This window comes from Poecilia latipinna, unplaced genomic scaffold (assembly GCF_001443285.1).
Source record: "Poecilia latipinna isolate Pla-1442-1.1 unplaced genomic scaffold, P_latipinna-1.0 Scaffold1826, whole genome shotgun sequence".
NCBI classification, from domain to species: Eukaryota; Metazoa; Chordata; class Actinopteri; order Cyprinodontiformes; family Poeciliidae; genus Poecilia; species Poecilia latipinna.
This window is the reverse complement of record NW_015114442.1, coordinates 123,361-133,855: the sequence shown is the minus strand read 5'-3', so window position 1 is coordinate 133,855 and position 10,495 is coordinate 123,361. Positions and strand designations below refer to the sequence as shown.

At 41.2% G+C, this 10,495-nt stretch overlaps 1 protein-coding gene across 1 annotated transcript; it reads left to right on the top strand.

The window, feature by feature from the left end:
- Positions 1-26: 26 nt before the first annotated feature.
- On the top strand, positions 27-10,022 carry LOC106934566 (rho GTPase-activating protein 6-like). The gene is made up of 6 exons (XM_015014541.1): positions 27-1,280; positions 2,084-2,232; positions 2,718-2,888; positions 3,040-3,128; positions 3,237-3,463; positions 7,292-10,022. The coding sequence occupies exons 1-6, from the start codon at positions 1,148-1,150 to the stop codon at positions 7,621-7,623; spliced, it is 1,101 nt and encodes a 366-aa protein (XP_014870027.1). The 5' UTR covers positions 27-1,147; the 3' UTR covers positions 7,624-10,022.
- Positions 10,023-10,495: the final 473 nt, after the last annotated feature.

Below are 10,495 nucleotides of genomic sequence, written 5' to 3'. Positions count from 1 at the left end.
AAATGTGAGCCGTAGTTTCCGAGCTTCATGGCTTTTGACTGGAACGGCGTTGTGCACAACATTTGACATTGTCAAATATTTGTGGCATCGCAGCATCACATTCCTGTCCATCTTTTATTTATGTTTTATTTACAGGGAACATGGACTGAAATAAATTAGTGGCAACAGCAGTTAAGTCAGCAGTTGGTGATAAGATCTGCTCACTGCTCACTCAAAGCACAAAGAATTGACTTGCAAATCAAATCAAGTGGAAAAGCAAAGATACTCAGCAGAGGATAAATTATAATGTGGATGTCTAGGACAATTTTAACTTTTATCATAGCCAAGTAAGAAAAGCTAAAAGGAAAAGGCAAGCTAACACAACTAGATCCAAATGCAGCATAAATTATGCAGGAACTGTGCTCCATAGCTTTAACACGTGACCATCAGGTTGGCTAAGCTAGCTCTCTTCATTAATTCTGCTGAGGATTTGTTCCCTTGGCCTCAGGTTTTGTCTGGTTCAGTGGTCTTGGCAATAACGCCACCTGTTACCATGGAGATCTTGACTCAGTTAGGACAATGAATGGATAAATTTACGGATGGATGTTTACTTATAACTTTGAGACACTTTACATCAATCGTCACATATTTTCAAGTAGAACTTATTCATTTGTGATATTTTAGCTTTCTGTCTAATATCTGTGTAGTTCATCTTCACCTTCCAGCTACTTCCAGACCCTTTTTTAGTTTTTTTTTTCCAAATGATTCTGTGGTCTGCTAAAGCCTAAAATGAGGTCAAGGCCACCAAACTAAAGCCTGACCCATAAATATATTTTTATTTTAAGAGCTGTGACCCCAATTTGACTGCTTCTTGACCATAAAACACCAAAGCGCCGCTGCCTGCAGCAACGTGTCGTCCCCTGGTTCACTCTGCGCCGCTTCCTGCTACTCTCTGCTGGATGCTACAAAAATAAACCTAATCTTCAAACTGATGAAGTGATATATCCTGTTATTTAGAAATCACATCCACTGGGGTGAGGGGGGGAGGGCAGAGTGGCCCCTGAGTAACCCCAACATGTCACAAGTCTGTTGTTCACGTTAATGAGCTCGTGTTCCTCTGTGATGTTAGCGATCTGGTTTGCTCCCGTAGCTGCGTGAAGACTTCGACATGGGGGTGGACGTCCAGCTGGACGAGGAGCACAGCGTGCACGACGTGGCGGCGCTGCTCAAGGAGTTCCTGCGCGACATGCCGGACCCTCTGCTGCCCCAGGAGCTCTACCCCGCCTTCCTGCACGCTAACCGTATGTGAACGCAAGACGCCTGCTGTCGTCCTGAACAAATACTGTAGCTCACAGGCGCAGTCAGTGAAGGGACACTTTCAGGTGTTTTGTTGTGAAGATGATTTAAAAAAAATAAATAAAAAAGTTGCTATTAAAGCTGCAGATGTAACTTTTAGTTTTTTTTTAAATATGTTTTTTGACATAATTGTTAAAACTGTCACTACATGTCGGTGATGGTAGCTCCCTGTGGTCATATATCCATCTGATGAAATGCACTGTTTACTCAGGAACCACCAATCAGAGTCAGGGGGAGGGCCTTGGCGCTGTCAATCATGCCTGTGCCATTCAGTGTCCTAATGGTTACAGGAAAACCATTTATCCACTGTCATCGGTGGCTATGCTAACTAGCATTTACAGACGCTTCTGGTGAGGTGAACTACCTGTAGCCTAGCAGAGAGTAAGGGGTAGGATGTGAGCAGCACCAACACAAGCTTGATTGACAGCGCTAAGACCTTCCTCCTGGCTCTGATTGGTTGTTCAGACCGAGCTGCGTATTTCTGCAAACAGCAGCAGAACCAGAAGGTATGTTTTTTTTATAAAAATTACTGCAGCTGTAACAGTCAGAAGCTACTTCGTGTCAGTCTGTCGTGTAAAATCCCAGTAAAATGGATGGACAGATGTTTGTGGTTACAGTATCATAAAATGTAAAAAAAAGAGTTAAAGGTTATTTATGCTTCTGCAAGTTGCTGCGCTGGGCTTTTGAAGAGCAGAGGTTGCAGCATCATTGTGGCTCAGCAGGTAACCCTGGTTTATGCTTCACGCAGTGCTGAGAGGAGCAGACCAGCTGCAGTTCCTCCAGCACCTCCTGTATCTGCTCCCTCCCTGCAACTGCGACACGCTGCTGCGCCTCCTGTCCATGCTGCAGACCGTGCAGAGCTACGCCCAGGACACCGTAGGGACCAATGACGAGGAGGTAGGCAAGACAAATTAGCGAGCCTCGGTGGCTCATCATGTCCTCTTGTGTCGAAAATCGAAATAAAAGTCCAGCATCACGTCTTTCTTTGCGTCAAGTGGTAAAAATGTTTACTTGTCTTATCTGCTGAAATCCCATCGCTACTTTTTTTTCACGTATTAACATTAAAAATCATGGCAGGCCTTTCCCCCCCTTCTACTTCCTGTCATTTTCTTTGACTTTTCTGCCAGTAGTAACATCGGGTTGTTGATCACATGGCTCATGTGAAAAAGTGTTTCCATTGCAGTTTTGCGAAATTCACTAATTTCGATAAAGCTGATAAACAACCTCTTTGAAAATTTGAGTGTTTTAAAAAAAAAATTTTAAGTTGATGTGTTTCCTTTAAGCACATGTATTTTCATAATTCCAATTTGTGCCATATATGGTCATTGGAAACGCAATCACTGTTTCCTTCCCCATCTTTACCGCCGTCGCTCCCCCTGCAGATTCCCGGTAACAAGATGACGGCGGCCAACCTGGCCGTGATCTTCGGGCCGAACCTACTCCAGAGGGAGGGAGGCGGAGACATGAGTCCTCAGGCGATGGGCATCGAGGACAGCACGGCCATCATCAGCATCACTCTGGTGCTCATACAGAACTACAGGAGGCTCTTCACGGTACCAGAAGAATCACACCTATCAGCAGCCTTTGTTGTGGTCATTATTTCAAAGAGACACTGGAGAGATTTCACCACCAATGCGTTGGGTTGACACTTCTCTTCCGTAGCTGGAGATTAAATTGGATTGGATGGTCTGTGTGTTCCTGTAGGTGTCTGCAGAGCTTCAGCAGGAAGTCTTGATGAGTCTGATCCAGACCGACCCGGATGTCATCGATTATCTCCTGCGGAGGAAACTCAGGTACGTCTCCTCCGATCTGCTGTCGGGTCAGCCACAAATAGTTTCTGACTCTTGCTAGTCATCTGACTCTTGCTAGTCATCGATCTGAGCTTGTCTTCTTGCTCGCAGTGGCAGCCACCTGACGGTAGAGGGCAGCAGCGAGTCCGGGGGTCGCCGGGACACAGGGGCCTCTTTGGACTCCGTGGGGGCCTCAAGCGGAAGTTTGTCTCCTCTTGAGCCGCCGTCGCCGCTTTTCCCTCCGGATGGGAGCGGCGGTGAGGGCAGCCTGACCAGCGAGGTCTTCCTCAACGTCCTCAAACTGAACCAGACCAGAAACCGGCCAGAAGGGAGATTCGGTATTGGTTCCATTTACCATCTGAATAATTTTAAGAAATTTTTACACACTTTATATTTATGTTGTCCATTTGTGCAAAATCTCAAGAAGAACGATTCTTGTTTGGGCTGCAAGAAATCCCAGTTTAGGTCACGGACGAGCCCCCAAATGTTTTGGAGTCCAGAAGTTAAAGGATAATATGAAGATTAGGAAAGTGGCAATTACAGAATTCATGTTTGGTGACAATAACACATAAAAAAGAAAACATAGCGCGAAAAAAGCTGCAGACCAGCCCAGCAGCTAAACTGTTATGTGTTCAATACTTGTTTTACCCGCTTGTTTGAGGGGGTTTCAGGCACATTCACAGCAAAAGACAACAGTTTCAGGCAATGACATGAAAAATGTTTTAGACATAAATATGTTGAAAAAAAGAAGCTGTTTCTACATTAAAGTTTACATAGATTATTTGGAGAATCTGATCAGATGATGCTTAATGCTGAGGCACAAGAGGTGACCATGCAACTACAACACAGCGTGCTGTGTTGTAGTTGCAATCATCCAGCCCTACTGCTGGATGATTGGTAGGTCTGCCTGACCTGACGCAGCACATCCAGCTGCAGCACAAGCCCAGAAAACATGTCAGGCTTGTAATCTTCTGAGATAGCCGCTGTTCGCGTGGTGTTCCTTTTAGTTTCCTCAATTTTTTGGGTCAAAGTGACTCTAATAACTGTGAAAAAGGAAAAAAAAGGTTTCAAGATGTCCTGTCTTGTTAAATAAAATCATATTGGAGGGATAAAATGTGGTTTTAAAAGTGTGTTTAAAACTACAAGGTTGTCATTTTAAATCCAGCAGAAAATGAAGTAATTTCAAGATAATCTAGTGTTATATTTCTACCATTTAAGTGATTTCTGCTAAACTCCAGAGTACATTGTAGAACAAGCTGTTTGTTAATGATGATGCATTTAACAAACAGGCCAAAATCACCAGTTGGAGCTAGTCAAAGAAAAACTGGATGATTTTGATCAACAGCTGGCTGATCACTTAATAGTTGTCATCCTGGAAATCCTTACATAGACGTTTATCTGTATGCTTTCACATTTCTGTTTATTGGTAGATTTTTAGAAAAGAAACGGTTCACAAGAGATTTACTGACTATTGACAAACCAATTATATAGATGTTTAAATTACATTTTTTATATAAATATTTTGCTTTGGACTTGGACAAAAAAGCCAGTAGTGTCTCTAAACTGGTGGATGATTTCAGGATTTAATCCTGTGGTTGTTCACTGTGATGAGATAAATGAGGCAACAGCGCCATCTGGCAGTCAGTCAGAGAGGTGGTTATGCAGCAGCCTGTCAGCGGTTGTTTTTCTATCATAGAAAATTAGGCCTGTCACGAGAACAAATTGTGCTGGAAGATTAATTGTCTAAAAAATTATTGCGATAAATGATAATATTGTTTCAAGACCTTTTGACACTGAATTTAATGGAAATGACTAATAATGCATGTTTTTTTCCTGCCATAGATAGATACACTTTATTTTCAAAAGAACACATAACACTGGAACTGATAAACTAAATAAACAAAACAACCAAAAACAAAAATAAAATGGATTCTCGGTCTCCATTAACAAAAAACGTAGTTGAATAAAAAATAAACAACATAAAGCCAAAGCGGAAATAAATACTGCATTCAACCAAAAGAGTGCAGATTATGAAGTCTGTATACTATATTGCCCTTCAGTAATCACTAGATTTAAATAGAGAAGATGAGCACATCCGACTATCTAATGCAATAGTTCATACTACACGATTTTCTGCCGCTATTTTCTCCTTATCACAATCTTAGATCGTTGGCTGATCTAAGATTCTCGCTGGTGATTTCGTAACCGATCATCCTGTAGTGTGTGGTGTGTTGCAGTAGATCGTCGTGGCCGCTCCGATCTAAATCGGGGTTTTTCCCCAGACTGGGAGCTTAAAGCAGAATGTGACAGGTAGCCAATCAGAAAGCGCGGATTCTCCTCCTGCTTTCTGAGGGGAAATTACGGAGGGGAATCCCAAACAGCTGACACGGCGCAACCCAAAGTCCAGCGGACATCGGAGATGATATGTGGAAACAACATTAATATTTATTCAACATTTCGTGCAAAGAATATAGAAATGACCAGGAGAGGAGTTGGAGCCAAATTACTACCGCAGTTGATAAACCCGGTAACTTTTCAGCTGTTCTTCGTTAACGTGACATAAATAGGTTATAATGATTTTCATTCAGTCAGGACTTTACACTGACTCTAGCCACATGTATCACAGGTAGATTCTAATAAAGCATTGATTAATGCCTGATTTTAAAATTAGATAACTGGACTTGTAGCCATTATTTTGTGCCCAGGTGGCTGGAAACCACACGGCATGACGAACCCGATCGAACCGTTATACCTAGGATTTCTGTCGGCTAATATGTGTCTCATGTTTTGAAAATGGGCCGACAACTCGTGTTGTGTGAGCTGGACATTACACTAAGGAAATGAGGAAGGGATGATCAGTGGAGAGCACCGGAGTTGAGCCTTTTTTCATTCAGTGTCATCAAGAGAAACAGAAAAAGGCAGGAAGAACGACCTTTTAAATTAGGTTGATAGGTTTAATTTATCGTGCGATTTATTGATTTATCGTTTATCGCGACAGGCCTATATGTATGTAGCGTCTTGTTTCTCTTTAAATGTTTTCACATTTTGTCGTTACAGCCACAAACTCGAGCGTTTTATTGAGATTTTATGTTGGATAAAAACTCCTCTTTCAGCAGAGACTAAGCCATTTATTGTTATTTGCTTTACGGAAAAGAAGCAAGATAGAAGCTTTTTTTTTTTTTTTTTTTTTTTTAAAGAGAACAAATCAATTTCCTTTTGCCACAAGCCTTGAAACAGACTTGGTGCTGGTCCACATATGTAGCTGGACATCTGGGAAAACGAATCAGTTTTTAGTCGTTTTGCATTTTCATCCACATAAAAACTGGGTTTAACACAACTAAAATAATTACTTATAAAAACTACGAACAACGTGGAGAAAACTCTCTTACTGTTTGTCTGTGTAGGTGGGAAAACGGATATTTAGGGGTGCCACGCATTACAGTCTGCGACGTTCAAAACATCCGCACAAACGAAACTGCAGCCGCCATGTTTGCTGACACAGGTTTTAGCGCTGCGCTGCACTGCCCCCTATGGGTTTGGCATGTTTAAAACATCGATCAGTGGCGGATTTGTGCAGGTTAGCGGTAATAATTTGAGGCTGATGTGTTAAAAGATTTAGGCATTTCTATTAAGTATCATCAGTGAAACTTATACCAAAGTATGACTTCACAAAAACGCTCGACGTTATTCAATTTAATTTTTTGTTATTTTTGTGTTGGAGTTCTTGTAAATTTTCTAATTTATTCTCCCAATATTACAACTGTATCCTGGTAATATGACTTTATCCTCATAAAAAAAAAAAAAAAATGAACCTGGTTTTAATATTATGTCATAGAGTTGATGACCTGAATTCAAAGTCCACATAAATGGAAGCTGTAAAATACGCATGTCAAACAAGATGGCGGCGTTCGGCGTGCTGACATCTGCCTGGACTCCTCCACATTTTCCAAAAATTTAATTACCAAAAATTAAATTAATCAATAAGATTGATTTATCTCCCAGCACTGCTCTAGCTTTATAATTCTCAATAACACAACCCGAATGTTTTTGTACATTGACAAAAAGTGAAAAGGTTAGAGCGTGTGCGGGACCCTTTAAAAGAAACCAGGGTGGTACCAACAGCATCATCACCATAACTGACAGCGTTCTTGCATTTGGCTGTGCAGGTGAGGCGCGCTCCGCCAAGTCCATCCGCCACATGCGACAGTTCCACTCCCACCACAACCTGCTCAGCCTGTCCCAGCCGTCCACCTTGTCCAAGATGCACAGTCAGGATGGAGACCCCCAGGACCGGCGGGGTGGCCCGCGGGGCGCCGCCATGAGCTTCACTCTGGGCAGCGTCGGCGTCAGTGGAGGAAGCTGCTCCAGTCTGAGCGGCTCCACCGAGAACAGCATCTGGGTGAGGCAGATGCAGCAGGACGAGGGCAAATCGTCATCGGCCGCCAACTTCTGGGACTTTTTTACTGGAAAAAGCTCGAGCTCCGAGACGGTGGTATGACTAAGGGGAGGGAGGGGACGGGGAGGAGCTTAGAGGGACAACTGGACGAGCTTTGACGTCGATGCTGTCTGAATCCGCCAAACAAACAGTCAGTTAGAGATCTTAAAAAGAAAAAAAAACAACCTGGAACGAGACTCAAACATGCTCCACTTCTACGTTGAACAATTCCAAGTAGACGAAGTTGCACAACTTTTGGCGTCTATACAATGCATAAAAAAAATGAGGAATGACGGGAAGTGAGCGTCTCTCTTAAGACATTAAAGTGGTGAGGACATCTGTGATGAGCTCATTCAGTCATAAACAAATGAAGGCCAAAATCTGTGAGTTATTAGAAATGGATGCATTTATGTACATATGTTGTAATCCGAATTTTAAACACATCTCTGTTCTGCATACCAGCTGCTGTTTGGCCTCTCCTAACACGTCACAAACAGCTGAAACCAGATATTTAACAAGTTATGAAAACACACACCGTCTTCTTCCCTTTGTCTTTATTACATCTGAATATTTGTTCCTGGTTTAGGTCATTGAGGATTAATAAAATTATTTCGATTTATTAAATAACTATAATTTTCTTCAAATTCAAAGGTTTACATTCACTGGGTTTACTATGATGTCAAGGCTTGGTAAGTTTCTGAAACACATTAGCTGTGTTTCCATCGACCACAAAATTGTGCAAATTGGAATTAGGAGATAAATTTGCTTGATGGAAAGACGTCAATTAAAAAAAAAAAACTCATGGTTTTTGATTGGACGTTTTGGTGGTTTTCCTGCTGCTTTTTTTCGCATCACACGAGGCGCAATCAACAACCGGATGCTACTGCTGGTGGAAATGTTGTAAAAAAAGAGAACAGAAAGCGGTAGGAGGATGATGGCTTGAACATGTCAGAATTAAAATTCACGTGATTTTAATTGTGTTTCTTAATGGAAATACTGCAATTGTGAAATTGTGTTTTTCTGACATTAGACTGAACATCGATAAAGTTTTGCGCACATTCGTAACGGAAAACTAGCTGCTGTGGACGCATTTTAAAATATTACCCTAAACATGATGTTGCCTTGTGTGACGTCATAGGAGAATCAGTGACTCTGTAAATAAAGCATCAGCTTTACCTTTCTGCACATCTGAAACCGAGCCAGGTTGCCTTCCATTTTCTGTCGCTTCGTGAGCGTTACAGCTCCAAAGATGTCAAATACATGCTGTACATGTATGTGGCAATGCTTTCGCTGTGTCTGCACCAGTGAAGAATCCCTCACCTCAGCATACTGAATGCTTGGAGTGACGCCAGCTGATGGCAGCCTGACCTACTTTCTGATTGAAAGATCAAGTGATTATTAAAGATTAAGAATGGAGTTAATAATGTGCTTCATATACAAGAGATTATGAGAATGTTTTGGCTTTGTAAGCGTCTGATAAGTTAAGTCACAGGATTTGATTAAAAGCTTTTTATGCGATTAACTTCTTGCCAATTATTAAATTTCTTTTAAGGCCAACATACATCGAATTAGAAACCTCAGCCGAGTGGTAGGAGGTGAACTCAGCGTCCCTGTTTGAAGTTATTTTAAACTTTGTAATCGCTGCTCTGACCGATATTGGCCAGTATCAGCAAGGGGCTGTTTTCCTGTAGCTGACTTGTCTGTACACATTTCCTCACTCAATCCATAACTGGCATCCTGGATCGCTCGTTAAAATGTGTCCCACGTTCCCATTAACTTCTAAAAGTGGAGTTTGGATTACAAAAATCTTTATTGTATTTACTTGAAATGATTAATTGTTGCACCAAGGGATTTCTCCAACCTCATTGAACAAAAGGGTGAATTTTTAAAACATTATCAATGTGACTACAATAAAAATGTGGCAAACAAGAAGCTTTAAAACATTTTAACCTGAACGCTATAATGAGCATTAATTCAAATGTGAGAAGCGGTTCTTAACAGTGTTTGAGATTTTCTTTGTCCTGTTTGAAACGTGTCATATTCTTACCGCTAGAGGGCAGCATTTCCCGTTTTGACCAGTCTGGATAAATGACATCATCGTCATCAGGTTAACCAAATACAGAGTGCATCATCAACAGCTCAGCAGATGTTCTGTTCCTGTTGTTTTCCCGACCCACAAACAGAACCTGTACAGAATCTGTCCTTCGCCTAAGCAGGTGATTTGTCTGTTTTTTTTATCCATTATAGAGGAAATTGTCTATTTTTTTTTTCTTGTGTCCATTTTTCTATGCCATTGTATAACCTATTAAAGTGTTGCTGAATGCCGTCTGTTTCGTGCTGTTTTGATCCAAACACAAAGAAGAGGGATCAACTTACCGAGTCCTTGACTTTCCTGGAGTTCAAGTCAAGTTTTTGGCTTGCAAACAAACATGTGCGGCAGACATGGTGTGAGTTACAAAGATTAAAAAAAAAAAAACGTTCAGAAAAACAGATGATGTCACACTTAACAGGAAGGAAGAGCTCTTTACAGATCCACTTTAGAGCACAGCGGTCACCATTAAATGAAGGTGATTCTCAATGAGACAAAAAGAAAGGAATTAGTGATAAATACACAAAGTTTCCCCCAGAAAACCTGCTAAGCCCGATGTCCGAGTGCTAGGACAGACATTCATCCAGCGGCCCGTTGTGTTTGAGTTAATTTTTTTTTTTTTAAAGTTGACAAGAAATACAAAAATATCACTTGATAATTGTGTGTTATTGAAAGATCAGAAGATTAATACCAACAATAAAGTCTTTAAAAATGCAAACATTTTAAAAAGACTTAAATAAATAAGCAATGCTAAGCCTGGTGGCCCACCACGCTTATAATACACTGGGGTAAGCCCTGGAAAAAAAAAAAAAATATATATATATATTTATATATATATATATTTAT